Source organism: Muntiacus reevesi, chromosome 1 (genome assembly GCF_963930625.1).
Source record: "Muntiacus reevesi chromosome 1, mMunRee1.1, whole genome shotgun sequence".
Lineage (NCBI taxonomy): Eukaryota > Metazoa > Chordata > Mammalia > Artiodactyla > Cervidae > Muntiacus > Muntiacus reevesi.
Genome location: NC_089249.1, coordinates 230,911,333 through 230,931,370, shown reverse-complemented (window position 1 = coordinate 230,931,370; position 20,038 = coordinate 230,911,333). Strand labels below are relative to the sequence as shown.

Below are 20,038 nucleotides of genomic sequence, written 5' to 3'. Positions count from 1 at the left end.
CAGGTCAAAGCCTCCGGAGGGTCTCGGGTTCTGACCCGGCGACCTGCCCGCCGTGGGAAATGTGGAAAACACTGCAGGGCGGAGGTTTTTCCACCGTCTGACTCCCGCCCCGCGTCGCGGAGGGACGGTCCCGGCCCGCGGCCGCCTCGAATCCGAGCCCGGGGCCCGCCCGGCCGGCCCAGGCCCAGCAAGGCCTGGCAAGCCGCGGCGTCGAGTTGGCTATAGGCGGGGCCGGAGAGGAGGCCTGAAGCGGCCAGCGGGCAGGGCCGGGCCGGGGTCGGGGCGGGGGCGGGGGGGGGCACTTGGGCGCTGCTCACCTGCTGGTACCGGTTGCCGCAGGCTGGCTCCACTGCCGCCAGAGCCGCCAACGCCAACGCCATGGCGCAGCCGGCTGCAGGGAAGGAGGGCGAGCGAGCGAGCTGAAGGGGCGCGGGCGCTGCGGTCTGGGGGCGTCGGGACGCCGACTGGGACGCGCCTCGGGTGGGTCTCGGTGGCCGCCGCCGCTACCAGGCCAGCCGCTCTCCTCAGGTAGTGAGCGCCGCCGCCGCCGCCGCCGCCGAGGCTCAGACGCGGCCCCTGGGGAGGAGGCGGGGACAACGACGACGACGCTGCGCCGCCGCCCCGCCCCCGACTCGCGCAGCCCGGCCCGTCAGGCCCGGCCTCGCCCGGCGGTGCAGCAGCCCGCCGTGGGCTCCGCCCGTCGTTTCGCGCCCAGAGGCTGAGGCGTCGGAGTCGGCTCCTTCCGAAACAGGTTGCAGGTCACCGCAGAAAGGGCGACGCTGGTGATGGGTGCATGGTTCTAAGCACCAAGCTTTCTCCGAGTGCTACTTTGAGTCCTCCTCACACACCCCAGACTGAGGCCATAGCCCCATTTTAGAGGTCGTTGGTGCCCAGGGAGATTGACAGGCTCCCACAGCAGCCATCTGACCCCTAGTATCTATCTGGCTGCAGTATCTCAGTTCTTATCCACTTCCTTCTTGTCTGCCATCCTCCGTAGACTAGGGGTCAGTTCACTAAAGGGCAGAGGCTAAATCCGGTTCAGTGACTGTGGAAAGCATGTGAAATTCACCTTTCTGTGTCCATAAATTGTTTTATTTGGAACACAGCCGCTCCCGTTTGTTTACTATGGCCTGCAAATCCTAAATTACTTGCTATCTGGCACTTTAAAGAAAAAGTTTGCTGATCCTAAATCCTGGAAACCTACTTGACCCCTGGGTGATAATAATAGCATCCCCTATTTTTATGTAGTCCTTTAGTGTTTTAACAGCCTCTGTGGATATAGACACGATGTTTTCTGAACCAAAGCTCTCTGAGGAGGTGTCATGAAAGGCAAAACTTTAAAGATGTAGACTTATGAAGAGCTTTCCAGGGAAGAGGAACATATATGCAAAGATGGTGAGGAAAGTAAGAGGTTGCCTGTGGAAGAATGGAAAGGAGGCAGGCGAAAGGCCATATAGGAGATACAATTATTGATGTGTCACAGATGAGGGGGAGTTATGCTTGAAGATATTAGATATTTTACTTAAGAACACAGCTGGTAAAGGGTAAAGTTGGGTTATAAACTCATCAAGCTAGCTTTCTTAACCATTATCATACAATCAAATTATAAACTTTGTAAAGATGACACTATTTATCTTTGAAATATTTTGAATATTTTTTAATATTTTGAATATTTGAAATATTTTATCTTTGAAATATCTCCCATAGCATCTAGCACAGTATAGTTATTGATCCTGGAGCAGGCATTTGAGGTCTGCTGTTTCTATCATACCCAGCCATCTGGAACTGCTTCTACCCACATGGCCAAGACAGAAAAATACTTGATCTCTGAAGCTTGTTGTTATTCCTATTTCTTCTTGATTGCCTTTCCAAGTTGGCAGTCTAGAGTTGGCACTACTATCATTATTGTTTTATTTTCTAATATTCAAATTTAGGTAACTACATATTTTAAACCACAACTGTGTGTTTTGAGCCTACCCTGAGGTCTCTGTATGTAGGAGCCAGTCATAATCAACAGATACAGAATCAAAAATTCTGTATATTTCTCTTCCTCACTTCCAATTCTCTGTGTGTGTGTGTGTGTGCACGCGTGTGTGTTATTTGTGTGTTCAGTCGTGTCTGACTCTTGCTACTCCCATGGACTGCAGCCCACCAGGCTCCTCTGTCCATGGGATTTCCCAGGCCAACAATACTGGAGTGGGTTGCCATTCCCTTCTCCAGGGGATCTTCCCAACCCAGGGATTGAACCTGCGTCTCTTGTGCCTCTTGCCAGTATCCAAACTGCAAGAAGTCAGTTCCTATTTCCAAGCACTGGTCTCACAAATTTTCACTGTGGGAGAGTGAACAAATCCAGCAAAATGCCAATCTGAATGTTTCCAAGTGGTCTGCTCCTTAGTCTGTCCCACAAATGTTCGTTTTTATCTGGAAAAATAACTTTCAAATGTAATGAAGTATACAGTGAATCAATCCAAACATAATCCTACCTTGTGGTCTTATATAAGAGGAAAAAAAAGTCTAATTTGAAATTTTAAAAAATCTCATCAATGGAAAGTAGAAATCCAGACTTCTTTGCCCAGATTTTCTAAATTTACATGTAAGAAGGAATAAAAAAAGAAGATGTCTGTGCTAAAACATATGGCTATTGGAGCAACAGCTGCCATCTTCATGCGTGTCTGCAGCACTTTTGTGGCTTTTGTGGAAAAGAAGTTGCTGTCCTTCCCATCTATTTCTTTCCTAAATTACTTTCTCCCTCAACAGCTATTAATATATACTCCCTGCATGTGGACATACATATTTATCATAAGATAAATACTGCATTTTCTCACAGGAATATTTTCTCTCAAAAGGAAAAAAAAGTTGATATTCAGCTTCCAATCTCCCTTTTGTACTCTTTTTCTGATGTCCTGAACCAAAATGTTTTGTGTTAACCATGAGGACAGTTTTTTTTTCCTCTGAGTTCCCCCAAAGCCCTTTGTTAAGTAAACTGGGAACTCCCTGGAGATCAAGGGGTTAGGACTCCATGCTCTCACTGCTGAGGACCCAGGTTTGATCCCTAGAACTAAACTTCCATAAAAGGAGCATGGTGTGGCAAAAAAAAAAAAAAGCCTTTTGTAAGTAAACTGAGGTGATGTGTGTTGATTCAATGGCTGGGTGAGCTGGGGAATTGAGAAATTGAGTCACCGCTGTATAAGGTCTGCAGTTGGCAAGCAAACTGTACAGTGAAGGGGAAAACTCTGAATTTCTGACTCACCGATCCATGTCTGCTGCCAGCCAAGCAGTCAGAAAAGATAATCCAAGGCTGTAAAAATTGCACTCTTTGGCTTTATCTCGAGGTGTTGTCAAGAGAGTTTCCACACAGAAAGTTATTAATTTCATATTGCAGCACTTAGAAGCTTATTTCCCCACAGAATAGCAGTAATACTTTCCATGTACAATACTTTTTATGTGAACTGCTGGTTCTGAATCATCCATCCTGAGAGAGAAAAGAAAGATTATGGACAAGTAAGAACACAGCTCATGTCTGTTTCTCCACCCCTACCCCAATTGGACAGGGAGGCCTGGTGTGCTGTGGTTCATGGGGTTGCAGAGTCAGACAGGACTGAGCGACTGAACTGAACTGAAGCCCACTTTGAACAAAAATATCCACAATATAGTCTTCTGTCTTTCACCTGAGGCCTGTCCAAGGCAGTACTAAGATCAATGAGTAACCAAGAAGGGTTTGTTAAATTTTAAACAAAGTCTCACACTGGTATAATATCTCATTTCAGGCCTTGAGTATCTCCAGTTTATCTTTTCAGGGCTCCAGCTGAACAATGCATTGCCATTTCTACTGACTTACTATTTCTTTTAATTCTCACTACATCACTATGAGTTTCCTTAAGGGCAAAGGTATTGTCTTGCTATTGCAAATAAAGAAATTATCCACTGATAATTACTACTGCTTGTGGAGCATCTCCTGAGTCTTGGACCTTTTCATACATCATCTCTGTAACCTTCATAGCTAAACCCTCAGCAAATGAAGAGAGTCAAGAAATGTACATCGCTTGCTCAGCTAAGGTGTTGTGGAGCCAAAATGCAAACTCAGATCTGTCTGACAACTAAACTTGAGCACTGCTCTGTGTATGAAGGGAAATACAGAACATAGAAGAACCTTGGAGTCTTCACAATGAGATAGAGAAGATAGGAAACACATATTCAAGACATATTTTTAAATATAAAAATCTCAAGTTAATTATAGTTGTGTTGGCCTATATTAAACAATGCCAAGAGCTGGGGAAGAGAAGTATGTAACCAGGTGTGATAATAAAGTAAGGATTGAGGAGAAAGGTTTTTGAATGAGAATAAGGATTAGTCATAATGGAAAGAGAAAGGCATAGCAAGTCACGAATATGCTAATACAAAAGCTTAAGAACAGGAGTACACAAAATAATAGTAATATGGGCTAATAAATATTTGGGGCTTTGTGACAAGCTTTCTGTCACAGCTACTCCACTTTGCCATTGTATCATGAACATAGTCATAGACAATACTGGACAAATTGGTGTGGCTATGTTCCAATAAAGCTTTGTTGACGGACATTGAAATTTGAATTTCCTATGATTTTCATGTGAAATACAAGATATTCTTCTTTTGTTTTCAAGTATTTAAAAATGTAAAACCAAAAAAAAAAAATTAAAAAATAAAAAAAATAAAAATGTAAAACCTATTCTTAATGCAGGTCATACAAAAGCAGGTGGTGGACTGGATTTAACAATCAGGCAGTGGTCCAATCCCTAGCTTCACAGTAGAACAAAAAAAAGTTTCTGTGCTAAGAACTTGAGTAGGAAGTTTAAATCACAGAGTAATGCAGAAGACCTAAGGGGAAGAAAGGGAAAGAGTGAAGAGGATGGGAATTTATAAAAGCTTTTAAAAAGTAATTGGCTTATGCAAAAAAGTAAATCAGAGGAAAAGGATTAGTCAAGTAGGAATCTAACATGAGATATACTCCTGATTCCTTAGTTTACCTTCCGACCACTGGAATGCAACTGATTGATTCATTCAACAAATATTAATTTAGCACTAATATGGGCAAGTACTGAGGCTTTCTGCCTAGAACTTGAAACTACAAAAGAATAGTTTTTCATTTATTCTCTAAAATGATATTAAGAAATGCTGCTGCTGCTGCTGCTAAGTCACTTCAGTTGTATTCCAATTCCCCATAGACGGCAGCCCACTAAACTCCTCTGTCCCTGGGATTCTCCAGACAAGAATACCTAAGTGGGTTGCCATTTCCTTCTCCAATACATGAAAGTGAAAAGTGAAAGTGAAGTTGCTCGGTTGTGTCCAACTCTTAGCGACCCCATGAACCGTAGCCTACCAGGCTCCTCGGTCCATGGGATTCTCCAGGCAAGAATACTGGCGTGGGTTGCCATTTCCTTTTCCATAAGAAATGCTAAGAGTGGTTATTTACTTATTTTAGTTAACAGCTAATAAGTTTTGGTATGTTATGGCTTTATTTTCATTCATCTTTAAGGATTTTCTAATTTCTTTTGTGATTTCTTGGATTCATTGGGTACTTAGAAATGTGTGGTTTAATTCCTTATAATTGTGCTTTTCCCAAATTTCTGTTATTGATTGCTAATTTCACTCCATTGTAGTTGAAGAACATACTTTGCCTTATTTCAGTCCTTTTAAATGTATTGAGATTTGCTTAATGCTGTAGCGTATGGTCTATCCTGGTAAATGTTCCATATTTATTTGAATGTATATTCTGCTGGTGGTGGGTGGAGTGTTCTACAGGTGTCTATTAGGTCAGGTTGGCTTACGGTTAATTCAGACCCCTCTATTTTCATGTTAATCTTCTGCCTAGTTATTCTAGCTATTATTAGAAGTGGATTACTAAAGTTTTCAAATATTATTGCTGAATTGTCTATCCCTCTTTTCAGTTGTGTCAGGTTTGTTTCATGTATTTTAGTGCCTTGTTAGGTACATAGATATTTACAGTATTCACTTATTTTTTACACTGTCTTGATCTAAAAAGGATTTCAGTGGTTATGGTATAATAAGAAATCATAGAGTAGATGAGAAAGAAGAAGCAAGACAAGAGTAGCAACATAAAATAGAGTTTGCCTTCTTGTTCACTGTTGTCTCTGTGTGAACAGAGCCTGATACATAGTAGGCCTCTGTCTGATTGAAATAACATCAAGAATGAGGATGACCCAAAAATGAAGTAATACACATCTTACAGGTGAACCATTAATTTGTCATCCAATTATAGTAAAGATTTCATTGGTTATACAATTGATAGTAAACCTGAGCTAAACAAAACAAAAGAAAGATACTGAAACCAGTGGAAAAAATTCTCCCAAGAGTCTTCACTAATATTTAATTACAAAGATGCTAAACTGATCTATCCCTCTGTCCTGAACAAAATATATGCTTTAAGTTTTGAGAATCTTCCCTGCTATGAATGATGCTACAGCTGGTCCATGTATTTACTGTCATATTTGATTGTGCAAATTGTGCACTGCCCCACTTTAGGAATGGCCATCCCACTGTAGTCTATGCAGTTGACACCCCCACCCTGCATTTGGGCAATATACAATCTGTGCAACCACAGGATGTGATCCCACAAAACCTTTGAGTGATCCTCCCCTGACAAATGGCTCACAATTTATTTAGGGGCATTGTGGGTGGCAAAGGAATGAGGAACAGCAAAGCGTCCACAAGGAAATCAAGTAACTGATTCTCATCTTTGGACACAATGTACCAACCAATTGCATGAACTAGTTCCTTGAAAAAAGAACAAGGTGATTAGGGAAAGGCTTAAATCTCTAACCCTCAGGCTGATTGGAAGGGTAAGAAAAGGGCTTCTCACATTTCCCAGGCTGGTAGTTTCCTTACTGTGTTTAGGGAGTATCATAAAAAACACCATTACACAAGGGAAATACTAAAGCTCATATTTATGCCTGTGGTGCGTCAGGGGAGAAACAGTGTGTGCTAATTATGACAAAAAAGAGAAGCGACCTGGAGGGGGGGCGCCCTCTGGAAGACACTGATGTTGGTTTAAACTCAGCAGCAGCTTGTGGGCCTGCATGCTGGTTCCTGTAGGTCTTCAGGAAACTCTTCCCAGGCGACTTAGAGCAGACCTCAGGCAAAGTACAAGAGAGAATCTCTAGTTTTAAATTAGATTACATACAGACCTGGGAATAATACCTTGGTTTTTAAGCAGTGTTGACATCCAGGCCAAATTATTCAGGAACTCCTCTCTAACATTATTCCTGTGTGGGTCTTGCCCACATCACCACATCTTCAGTAACAAAAACTTGTAGATAGAAAAAAGACAAGCCACCTTGTATACCAAATTCCTTGCCTTTTATCAGCAGTGCTCTAATAGGATGGTGGTACTAGGTGAATGGCACCCTGGGAATATAGCATTTCTGGAATTGATGATGACAAAACAGGTCACAAAACCTCAGATTTTGATTTTAAATGGTCTAACTGGCTATCTACTCGGTGGTGGAATGGAAGCTGCACGGTTGGCTCTTGAAACACCAAACATTCTCTTACCTAGTCTTCCCTTTACCTGTTAAGCCAGTGTCATTCCACTGGCAAATATGGTCAGTATACTCATCTGTAGGCCATCCAGAATACCAGCTTAAATTCCCACTGCTGTTTGTCACCATAAAAAGTCTTCAGGCAGACTTTTTATTATCCACTGGGCTAACAAAGCTCCCTGTGATGCCACTGTTCACACGAACATTGCTTTAATACATTTATTGAGCACTGACTTTATGCTAGGGAGTGTGTCAAGCAGTTTACATTTATTATCTTTTTTTTCCACTCACAGTAAATACATGAGGTAGAGTCTGCATCCATCTTTTCTATAGATGAGGGAACAAGTTGCCTGAAAATTATCTTGCCTCTGTGTGTGTCATAGAAGACTTGGGTTAAAAGGACTTTAGAAATCATTTGACTTGATGCTTCACTTTACAGATGAGGAAAGTGAGTTCAGAGAGGTTAAGTCACATGCCCATAATCACATAGCCTGGAAGTGGCAGAACTGATACCGATACAAGATTCTTTCCATATTGGAACTATACCATCTACCATTTGGTGTTAACACACATCACCTTGGCCTCTCTGTGAGTATGAGGCCCAATCTTTTGTGATTTGAGAATTTGTGCCATCTCCAAGTGTGCTGTCATCATGCAACCAAATATGATTCAAAACAAGGCTGGGGGCGGGTGGGGGTGGGGGCGTTTTGTGCTCTCTGTGCATCAGATTGATGATGAAGTCAAACTTCATCATGACTCAGAATACGCAGAAGCTCTCCAGCTCTTAACAACTTTCCCCACAGGAAACCTGCCAGGTGCTTGGTTACCTTTTGAGTTCTTTGTGGGTGGCATAGAATGCCTCTAAAAATAGATCTGTCCTCAACTCTCCCAGAAGAGGCTTGCAGCCTAAAAATGTCACTCCCTTTTCCCTTCCAAACACAGACATCACTACCCCAGGTATAGCCCTTCCTTACTAACCCAGCAGCTGCCTAAACAGAAGCCTGCCTCCCACCAGGAGTCTGGATTTCCCTTATTGGGGAAGGGACAAAAATGTCTTGAAAGCAGGAGGAAACAACCTTTCATATGAATTTTGGCAAAAACTGCTCTTCTAAAATAGACAGATTTCAAGGAAAAAGGTGTGGGTCTCCGGCTTAGTCTTTTACCTCCTGAAGATCAACTAAAAGGGACAATGTATATAAAAGTACTTTGTAACCTGCAAATAACAGGAACTATCACGGGCCTCTGCCTGTGTTCCCTGCATCTTCAGAACTGCAGTGAGCGGAAGAAATGACTTCTTTAGTGATACCTCTGGTGACACAGATTTTCCAGCCACAGAGACCCAGGGAGTTTTCATGGCCTGTGCTTTCTATGGCTAACTCCTTGTGTGCTGAGATGAGATTAAGACCAACCATTGCAAAAAAGCAGTCCTGAGGCTGGGCTGATGCCAGCTAAAACAGGGTGCAAGACGCCAGAAAGAGTAGGAATGAATTTCAACCAACCAGCAGAACTGAGGAGACAGGAAGAGAGCCTTGTTCAGCTGTGGGCAGACCTGCCAGCTGAGTCTCTGCTGCTGTGTTAACCTGGAATTAGTCTTAATACAAAGACCTGTTCGCTAGCTTCTTGCCAGAAGCATGTGATGCTTGAGCTCCATGGAACACCTTGTCATGTTAGAGCTGTTTTGGGTTCTTTTATTTTATCCACGTATTCATTCATTCAGTAAATAGGTTGTTAATTCTTACTTCATGGGCAGCTTTTTCTGTTTCAACAAACCCTTTCATTTCCTGCCCACATACAAAGCCCACATGTAGTGGGTATAGTTGAAGGTAAACAGGTTTTGTTTAAATAAAAAGTAAAGATGTGCTCTGACCAGCACACCCAGTCCATGCCGCCCTCCTGCCCCCACACCTTACACTAGAGGTCACTTGGGGGTATTTTCTGTGTTTGGGAACCACTCAGCTCCTGGAAAGCACTGGTTTCAGAATGCCATCATACTCTGTTTATAGTATTTTTTTTTACAGCATCATTATAGTATTTGTTGGGCATTCTTTTTTTTTCCTTTATAATAGAATTTACATCAATCATACTTTTTATAATATCCACTTATTTTATTAAAGTTTTATTAGAACAGAACTTTTATTTTTTTTCCATTTATTTTTATTAGTTGGAGGCTAATTACTCTACAATATTGTAGTGGTTTTTGCCATACTTGTTGGGCACTCTTGTACATAGCTCCACGAGAGATTCTAAGGGAATATAAAAGCAGTACCAACAACAGCAACACAAAGACATATCACTAAGAACAAGAAGTGTGGGGATTTCCCTGGCAGTCCAGTGGTTAAGACTTTGCCTTGCAATGCAAGGGGCATGGCTTTGATCCCTGGTCAGGGCGCTAAGATCCCACATGCCTTGAGACCAAAAACCAAAACATAAAACAGAAGAAGTATGGGAGCAAAATTCAAGACTTAAAAAAAAAAAAAAAAAAAAAAGAAGTCTAAGATGTGGCTCCCTGAGCTTTAGGTACTTAGAATGGGATACCCAAAGGCAGAGGAAAGGTCATCTACCCCAGGCCCAGACAGTTAGCGACAATCAATTCCATCACTCCCACCAAGGTCAACACAACTCAGAATCCTCAACACAGCACTCTGAAAATACAACCCATCCACCTCCTCTTTCCACCCCTGTATTTCTGATCAGGAGAGGACGAAATGATGGTATGTGCTAGAATGTTTGGGAAAGATACAGGGGAAGGAAATTTTAGCTCTACCCTGAAAGACTGATCAAATTTTAACAGACTGAGTAAAAGAAAAGAGGAGAGAGATTATTTGCTGTATTGAAGTCCTTTGCATTTTTTAAAAATGTAGTCAAATCTACGTCTCCTTTAAAAACAAAACAAAGTCTTGCTTTAATTTAGGAAGATGTTTCTCACCCCCAAGATTGTGAATACATTCACCTATATTTTCTTCCAGTAACTTCATGGTTTTCTTTTTAACGTATACTTATTTGATCCAATTCAATTTACTTGGGAACAAGGAATATAGTGGAAATTCAGTTATTGTTGGTGGTGGTGGTCTTTAAATGGCAAGCTAGATCTCATACCATTTTTTTGAATAATCATTTAAAAATTCTCCTTAGGACTTCCCTGGCAGTTCAATGGTTAAGACTTCCAACTCAGGGGGCACAGGTACCATCCCTGGTCAGGGAACTAAGATCCCACATGTTCTATGGTGTGGCTGAAAAATAAATAAAATTTGGAAAAAAAAATTTTAAACATCTCCTTTATCATATACAAAATCTCCTTATATATATGTGCTTATTTCTGAACCCCTGGTTCTTTTTTCAGTCACCTGTTCATATGCTCATTGTTACTCCTGCGTTTCAGAAAACTCAATTCACAAACTCAGCACACAAATTAGATAAACTAATGAGATAGGATTATTCAAGCTATAGATAGCGAGCTACCCTAACTATCCCTGAAATGATTCAATTTTTCAAAAGCTTAAATGTATACATCCCTTTTTAATGTAAAAGCTTTATTGACATCCAACACTCATACCACACACTTCATCCATTTAACATGTACAATTCAATGGTTTTAAGGATATATGCAGCGTGGAACAGTTTTACATTCTCAGATCTCCAGTCCTGTGCAACCATTATCTATTTGCTGTCTCTATGGATTTGACTATTCTGGATATTTCATTACAAATGTAACCATACAAATGGAATCATACAGTATATGGTCCTTTGTGTCTGGCATCTTTCACTTAGCATGTTTTCAAAGTTTATCCATATATTAGCATATATTTCTACTTGTTTTTTAAACTGAGATATTTATATAACATGAAATTAACTCTTTTTAAAATGTACATTTAGTACCCTCACTACCTTCTGCAACCATCACATCTATCTAGTTCCAAAACATTTTCACCACCCCAAAAGGAAACCCTGCCCTTAGTAAGCAGTCACTCCTCACTTCTCCCCCACCCCTCACAGCCTCCAGCAAACACTGATTAACTTTCCATCTTTATGGATTTGCCTAATCTGGACATTTCATATAAATAGATCATACATGTGACCTTTTGTGACTGGCTTCTTTCACTTAGCATAATGTTTTCAAAGTTCATTCATATTATAGCATGTTTATCCTTACTTCATCTCTTATTGTTAGTGAATATTCCATGGAATGGATATACCACAGCTGGTTTATCCATTCATCAGTTGATAGACATTTTGATCATCTTCACTTTTGGGCTGTTAGGAATAATGTTGCTAAGGGATTCCCTGGAAGCTCAAAGGGTAAAGAGTCTGCCTGCAATGAGGGAGACCCGGGTTCAACCCCTGGGTTAGGAAGATCCCCTGGAGAAGGAAATGGCAACCCACTCCAATATTCTTGCCTGGAAGATCCCATGGATGGAGGAGCCTGGCAGGCTACCGTCCATGGGGTCGCAAAGAGTTGGACACGACTAAATGACTTCCCTTTCACTTTTTTTGTGTGAACTCTGCACTTCCTTTAAAAGGGGAATTATCTTCTGTATAAAGTCCTGTTAAAGTGAAAGTGAAAGTTGTTCAGTCATGTCTGACTCTTTGTGACCCCATGGACTATATAATTCATGGAATTCTCCAGGCCAGAATACTGGAATGGGTAGCCTTTCCCTTCTCCAGGGGATCTTCCCAACCCAGGGATAAAACCCAGGTCTCCTGCATTGCAGGCAAATTCTTTACCAGCTGAGCCACCAGGGAAGCCCAAGAATACTGGAGTGGGGAGCCTATCCCTTCTCCAGCAGACCTTCCCAACCCAGGAATCAAACTGGGATCTCCTGCATTGCAGGCAGATTCTTTACCAACTGAGCTATCAGGGAACCCATATAAAGCCCTATACTTTGTTGTCATACCAATTCCATGTGCTATCTGTTCAGGATATCAAAAAGTTTATTTCCTCTAAGCCTTGTTTCTTTCCTTTGGCTTTCAGGTTCCCTGACCAGGGATCAAACCCAGGCACCCTGCATGGAGGTGCAGAGTCCTAACCACTAAACCACCAGGGAATTCCCTAGCCTCATTTCTTTAAAGCCAAATATAATTTCAATAGCAGAGGCCTTGATCTTGTCAGTCTATGCTAATCTGAACCACCACTCAGCAAAGGAGATTTAAGAAATTAATTAAGAAAATGGAAGTCTGGTGAAGGACATGGCTAGGTGGATTCAAAATGATATGGTGATAAAGATGGGGATGATGCTGAAGTACAGTGTACAGACTCACTAACACTACCTCTTTTAAGTTCTTTTCTTTGCAGGAACAGGATCCAGGTACCTTCATTCACTTATTTAGGTACTAGAGGTTCAAATTTTAAACTAGCTTAAACATTCAATAGGTTTTGCCCGTTAAACCTGCCATGAGCAGGATTGCCACAGAAAGGTTCGGGGAAAGAAATCAAACAAGCAAAACAAAGGTAGACACAGTTTATTAACAGAGGCAATTCCCCTGCTAGACTCTTAAGTGCTGAAAAATAAGGGCTGCATCTTTGTGATGGGAGCACCAAAAATGTACTATATTTGTTAAGAGAAAGAATGAGACAAGGTGCGTCTATAAATAAGATTTCTAGTCTTTGTCCCAGTCACTTACACCCATCATGCTGTTTATGCTCCCCTGGAGACCCTGGCTTCACCCAACTCTAAGGGACAAATCATGGTCTCTCCAAGGCAAGGGAGATGGAGGATTATCTCTAGCATTTTCGGGAAGGGATGGGGCACCCATAGTAGAAAATCAAGCAACCCTGCTGACTCATATCTTTCATCTGCCAATTTTGAAAGGAGAGGGATTTTTTTTTTTTTTTTTTTTTTTTTGGTCATCCTTTGATGTTTGTACTGAGAAACAAAAATAAAAGCAAACAAAAGAGTTTAAATACTAAATCAAATCGACTTGACGAAATCCCAAAGGTGCCTCTGGAGGTGAACAGACCTAGCCTTGTAAGCTCCCAAACCTCCTCCCAGGGCTGCCTGACCCCTCAGTGCCGGCTAATTGTAGCTCTGGGAGAAACAGGATAAACAGACCACTCAGTGCTGCTATATTAAGCAACACTAAGTCCAGTTAGTCAGTGCTGGCAGCAGGCAGCGCAAGAAGCACCTTCATAGTCCAGACAGCCGTGTACTCCACCAGACGCACTGAAGAAAAGCTGCAGCAAAGTCCAAAAAGTCCCTTTCAGGAAATGCCTCTTTGCCCTTAGTGAAACCTTGGCAGTCTTACCAGGCCAGAGGTGACATGTTGATCTGGAAGTGCCTGAAAAATCCCACAGTAGTACCTCAACTTGAAGCAGCAGTCACGCTGCATCAGTGACTGCCTCCTTTGTATTATTGGCAATCAATTGAGATGGCACCTCTTCAGAGGTGCCTCACACATACCTGGAGACCCTAGAGATGAAATTGCTGGTCTCAGCCCACACCACCCTAGTTCTATCTCCTTCTCGGCCAGAGAAGCTCACTAAGGATGAGGGATATGGCAGGGCCACTATCTGAGAGGGGGGTATTGGCCCTTTTGATTAGTAGGTACTCAGGTTTTCTCTGGTTTTAGCCCCTATTGGCATGAAACAATGGTGATTTTCACCCTGTCCTAAAACAAACAGCTGTGACTTACGTTTCCCAGTGTTCACTGCTAATTTCATGCACCATCGGGTTTCGTGTTCTCTCATGTTTCCATTAAACCTAGATTCTCCCCCTGGGATGTTGGCACATTGTGGGGGGCACACTGTGGTGAGCACATTGTGATGGGCTGGCATGCTGGGTGTTGGGAAGAGGCTGGAACTAACTTGAGAAGAACTTGTCCCTCAACGACATCGACCCATGGAAAATCTGCCCTTCTGACTCCCCACCTTCACCCCCAGGACAGCCACGGCTCACCAATCACAGCCAAGCCCGGACCCAGCCTCTAAGTTCTTCCCCATAAGGTTAGGGCAGCCACCACCACTGAACTTAACTGGCACTATTTGACTGTCCTGCTTGATTTATTACAATAATTGGAAAGAAAAAAATAAATCTGTTCCCCAAACTGCAGTCAGTTACATTGCTTCTCAGATTGTGTTCCTTTGGATTGTTTTATGAATTTTCCTGTTCTTTTAATGAAAGTGTTAGTCGCTCAGTCATGTCCAACTCTTTGTGACCCCATGGATTGTAACCCATCAGGCTCCTTTGTCCATGGGGATTCTCCAGGCAAGAATACTGGAGTGGGTTGCCATGCCCTCCTCCAGGGGATTTTCCCAACCCAGAGATCAAACTCAGGTCTCCCAAATTGCAGGCAGATTCTTTACCATCTGAGCAACCAGGGAAGGATGAAGGAAATCTGTCTGAAGAAATTTTTTAAAAATAAGTTTGAATAGTTTTTAAGCATGGAGAAGTGTAGAGGAGAAGACATTTAATGGCCCCTATTCTCCCTGTCTAGATCACTCCTATTGATATTAGATAATTATTATAATATTAGACTAGTAATACATGTATAAGGTTCAAGAATAATATAAAAGTATGAAAATATAAAATAAAGTATAGAATAACAAGTGATAACTTCTGTTCAGCTTTTCTAATGGTAACAACTATTAGCTATTAATAATTTGTATGCGTCCTTTCAGGAAAAGACTATGTATGTATACACACATTTTTAAAAACTTACCAAAAAAAGGGAGAGAAATAATGCTCTGTTATGTTCTGTACCTTGTTTTTTTTTTCCTTCTTACTAAATAATACATCTTGGCATTCTTTCCTGATTCACCCCATTTGTTTTATCAGCATATGGTTTCCCAACATATGGACACGTCATAATTTAATCAGTACCCTATTAATGTCAAAACATCTTTTAATGACTTCAGTGGGCCTCTTGGCAGTTGATAAAGCTATTCAGCAAAAAGAGCAGAGGGACCCTTATTTCATTCATTCACTCAAACTCCTACAGATCCAAAGATTATTTCAGCCTGGTCCAGAACATCTGGCAAATACAACTAGAAAGCAAAGCATCAGCAGAACTAGGGGTGGGGGAATGGTATGAAAAAAACCATCTGTAATGCACCAGAGTGAAGATGACTTGCAAAGATCATAAGCAGGTAATGTTGACAGTCCTAGAAGACTCAGTCACCTGATGGGGCCAGGTGGGGTCACTCTGGGTGCAGCACTGCTCCACACAGACTTCTGATTAACATGTCTCAGAAATCTCTGGCACTGAAAATGCTTTAATTTATTCATAATGAGTTATTCAAGACAACTGCTGAGTCTACTGAGCCACCTGTACTTTCCTATCACCAAGGTGTCTTGATAGTAGGCCAATCTATCTATCATCTATCTATCTATACTTTTTAAACTCTTCAGGCAAAGAGACTTTTGCTTTGTCCAATTCTAATTCTGCCAGGGATTTGGGATTCTGCCAGGGATTTGGGGTGGTTGGTTCAGGCAAAACTGAAACTAGTCTTATTTTACCACTTTCTAACTGTGTGTCCTGGGCCTATCCTAAGCCTATGAAGTGGAAATAATAATACCCAACCCATCAGTTCAGTTCCGTTCAGTCACTCAGTCGTGTCTGACTCCTTGCGATCCTGTGGACTGCACCACACCAGGCTTCCCTGTCTATCACCAACTCCCAGAGCTTGCTCAAACTTATGTCCATCAAGTCAGTGATGCCATCCAACTATCCCATCCTCTGTCATCCCCTTCTCCTCCTGCCTTCAGTCTTTCCCAGTATCAGGGTCTTTTCCAATGAGTTAATTCTTCACATCAGGTGGCCAAATTATTGGAGCTTCAGCTTCAATCCTTCCAATGAATATTCAGGACTGATTTCCTTTAGGATGGACTGATTTGATCTCCTTGTAGTTCAAGGGACTCTCAAGAGTCTTCTCCAACACCACAGTTCAAAAGCATCAATTCTTCGGCGCTCAGCTTTCTTTAAGGTCCAACCCTCACATCCATACATGACTACTGGAAAAACCATAGTTTTGACTACAGGTTGTTGGAATGATCAACTGGGACAATTTATGTCTATAGGAAAACACATGGTCTGCTCCCACTCATGTAGTTAAACACACATCTAAAATGTGAATCTGCAAAGAGAGATGTCTGGGAAGATGTTTATCAAAATGCTAATCTTGGTTTCCTCTGGGGTTGAGATTTCTTTTTCTTTCTTTTTAACATTTATTTATTTGGTTGCACCAGATTTTAGCTGTGGCATGTGGGATCTTTATTAGCAGCATGTGGGATCTAGTTCCCTGACCAGGGATCAAACCCCAACACCCTACACTGGGGAGTGTGGAGTCTTAGCCACTTGACCAACAGGGAAGTCCTGGGGTGGGATTTCTTAAGATATTTTTCCCTTTATTTTTCTCCATACTGCTTGGGTAGCTTTGTTTTGGGGATTTAAGGGGCTTTTTTTGTGTGTATTACTTCATTTTTTACAACAATTAAGAATACTTATTAAAAAACAAAAAGCCATTTTCAAAATGAGATAATGCATTTAAAAATCATATATAGTAAGTGCTTAATCAATGATAAATATTTTACTGTGAAAATCTATCTTGAAAAGATAGCTTTTTCAATTCCAGAAAAATCACAATTTAATTATATTTAAATCTCAGAAAGCCTAATTTTTAAGAAATTAGGAATTAGTCAGTGCTGGGTTTAAATCTTAGTTCTATGTCTTTTTTTTCTCCTTTCAATCTTTTTAGATGCTATATCTTAAGCAAAACACTTTGCCACTTATAACCTTGGTTTCTCCATCTGTAAAATAAAATGCTTTTTCCCTAATCCAATCACCCAAAATTCTACACAAACTTCAGAACATTTTGTGTTTCCATTTACCTTGAACACACAGAATACCTAGAGTACTTGTGACTGTCACTCTTTAGAGCATATAATAATGGAACCTTGCCATGCCAACACAACTAATTCACTACATAATATCTACTTCCTTTTCTCTTTACCAGCAGAACTTGGATTTTATCCAGGGCAGCAATGCACCCAATTAAAAATGCTCACCTCAGACTTCCCTGGTGGTCTAGTGGTTGAGAATCCATCTGCCAAAGCAAGGGATGTGGGTTTGATCCCTGGTCCAGGAATATTCCACAGGCTGCGGGACAACTAAGGCAAAGCACCACTCCTACTGAAGCCCGTGTGCCCTAAAGCCCATGCTCTGCAACAAGAGAAGCGACCTCAATGAGAAGCCCATGCACAGCAACTAGAGAGTAGCCCCCACTCACTGAAACTAGAGAAAGCCTGTGCACAGCAATGAAGACCCAGCACAGTAAAAAAAAAAATTAACTTCTCAGATGTCCTTGCAGTTAGGGGTAGCCACGTGACCCAGTTTGACCAAAGAGATATAAGCAGTACTCATATGTTTCTTATATAAGGAACTTCTAAGAAAATTGGCATATACCAGATCAAAAGGGAGATACTCATCTGACATATATTCTCTGCCCTTAAATCTTCCCTCTGTTCCCACCTAAAGCATGGAAATGACATTTAGAGGAGCAGTAGCCATCTTTCCAGCTACAAGAGCCACACATTAAGAATGACAGAGCCAGAAAGCAGAAGAAACCAGATCCTTGATGACTTCATAGAGATGCTGTCCTAATCCTGGACCTCATACTCTAAATTTCATGTTGCATTAGAAAAACAAATCTTTAGCAGGTTAAGCCACCGTTGTTTGGATTTAGGTACATGTAACCAAATTGTCAGTTCAGTTCAGTTCAGTCACTCAGTCGTCTCCGACTCTGCAACCCCATGAATCGCAGCACGCCAGGTCTCCCTGTCCATCACCAACTCCCGGAGTTTACTCAAACTCATGCCCATCGAGTCGGTGATGCCATCGAGCCATCTCATCCTCTGTCGTCCCCTTCTCCTCCTGCCCCCAATCCCTCCCAGCATCAGTCATGAGTCAACTCTTCTCATGAGGTGGCCAAAGTATTGGAGTTTCAGCTTCAGCATCAGTACTTCCAATGAACACCCAAGACTGCAGTCCAAGGGACTCTCAAGAGTCTTCTCCAACACCACAGCTCAAAAGTATCAATTTCTCAGTGCTCAGCTTTCTTTATAGTCCAACTCTCACATCCATACACGACCACTGGAAAAACCATAGCCTTGACCAGACGGACCTTTGTTGGCAAAGTAATGTCTCTGCTTTGTAATATCCTGTCTAGATATTCCTTCCAAGGAGTAAGCGTCTTTTAATTTCATGGCTGCAGTCACCATCCGCAGTGATTTTGGAGCCCAAAAAAATAAAGTCTGACACTGTTTCTACTGTCTCCCCATCTATGTCCCATGAGGTGATGGGACCAGATGCCATGATCTTAGTTTTCTGAATGTTAAACTTTAAGCCAACTTTTTCACTCTCCTCTTTCACTTTTATCAAGAGGCTTTTCAGTTCCTCTTCATTCTTTGCCATAAGGGTGGTGTCATCTGCATATCTGAGGTTATTGATATTTCTCCCGGAAATCTTGATTCCAGCTTGTGCTTCTTCCAGCCCAGCAATTCTCATGATGTACTCTGCATATAAGTTAAATAAGCAGGGTGACAAGATACAGCCTTGACGTACTCCTTTTCCTATTTGGAACCAGATTGTAGTCTCAAGCAAATGTACCATCTTATAGGGTTACTATAAGAAGTCAAACAAGATACTGTTTGTCAAGTACTCAGCCCAGTGCCTGAAATATGGGCATAACTTGATATTTATTGAAGAGTTCCAATCTTCTTCCTAGTAAGAGGGAACTGGAAACTTTCAGAGAGCATGAATTCATAACAGAAAGCTAAGAACTTTATTTGTTCATTTGTAAAGTTCTTAGTGGACTTCCCTGGCTCAGTGGTAAAGAATCCACCTGCCAAGCAGGAGATGAAAGTTCAGTCTCTGGGTTGGGAATATCCCCTGGAGAAGGAAATAGCAATCCACTCCCATCTTCTTGTCTGAGAAATTCCATGGAGAGAGGAGCCTGGCGGGCTACAGTCCACGGAGTCGCAAAAGAGACGGACATGTTAGCGACTAAAACAACAGCAACAAAGCTCTTAGAATGATGCCTGGCACAAAAGAAGCACTTTATAAATATTTGATTAAAAAATACAATCCTAAAAAATGATTACTGAATGCCTACAATGTACCAGGCACTATTCTAGATGCTTGGAAATACAGACATGAAGACAACGTTCCTTCTCTTAGGGTACCTTCATTTTAGAAGGAGCAGCAGGAAAGGAACAATATAGAAGAAATGGTCATGAAAATAAAGAGGATGATGTGATAGAGTTACAAGATCTCCTAAGGTGGGGTATACAGGGAAGGCCTCTTGCAGGTGGTGACCTTGAAAGTAAAATCTGATCTGTAAGGAGGCAACTCTGTAGAGATCTGGGGGGGAAACATTGCTGACAGAGGGAGGTTTATCAAAAGCTCTAAGGTAGTTATTATGAGTTTGGCATTATAGAGAAAAAGTCAAATGAACTTATCTATGAAACAGATTCAGGCTCACATAGAGAACAGACCACTCTGTTGTAGAGCAG

At 41.8% G+C, this 20,038-nt stretch overlaps 2 protein-coding genes across 2 annotated transcripts in view; both read right to left on the bottom strand.

The window, feature by feature from the left end:
- The window catches only part of NDFIP1 (Nedd4 family interacting protein 1), a 49,367-nt gene extending 48,776 nt beyond the window's left edge, over window positions 1-591 (bottom strand). Inside the window, exon 1 of the mRNA XM_065918797.1 lies at window positions 318-591. Coding sequence (XP_065774869.1) covers window positions 318-380 — 63 coding nt within the window. The 5' untranslated portion in view covers window positions 381-591. The remainder of the gene's footprint in view (window positions 1-317) is intronic.
- Window positions 592-3,407: 2,816 nt separating this feature from the next.
- LOC136158329 (uncharacterized) overlaps window positions 3,408-20,038 on the bottom strand; it is a 64,184-nt gene continuing 47,553 nt past the window's right edge. The window contains exon 5 of the mRNA XM_065920127.1: window positions 3,408-3,472. Coding sequence (XP_065776199.1) covers window positions 3,441-3,472 — 32 coding nt within the window. The 3' untranslated portion in view covers window positions 3,408-3,440. The remainder of the gene's footprint in view (window positions 3,473-20,038) is intronic.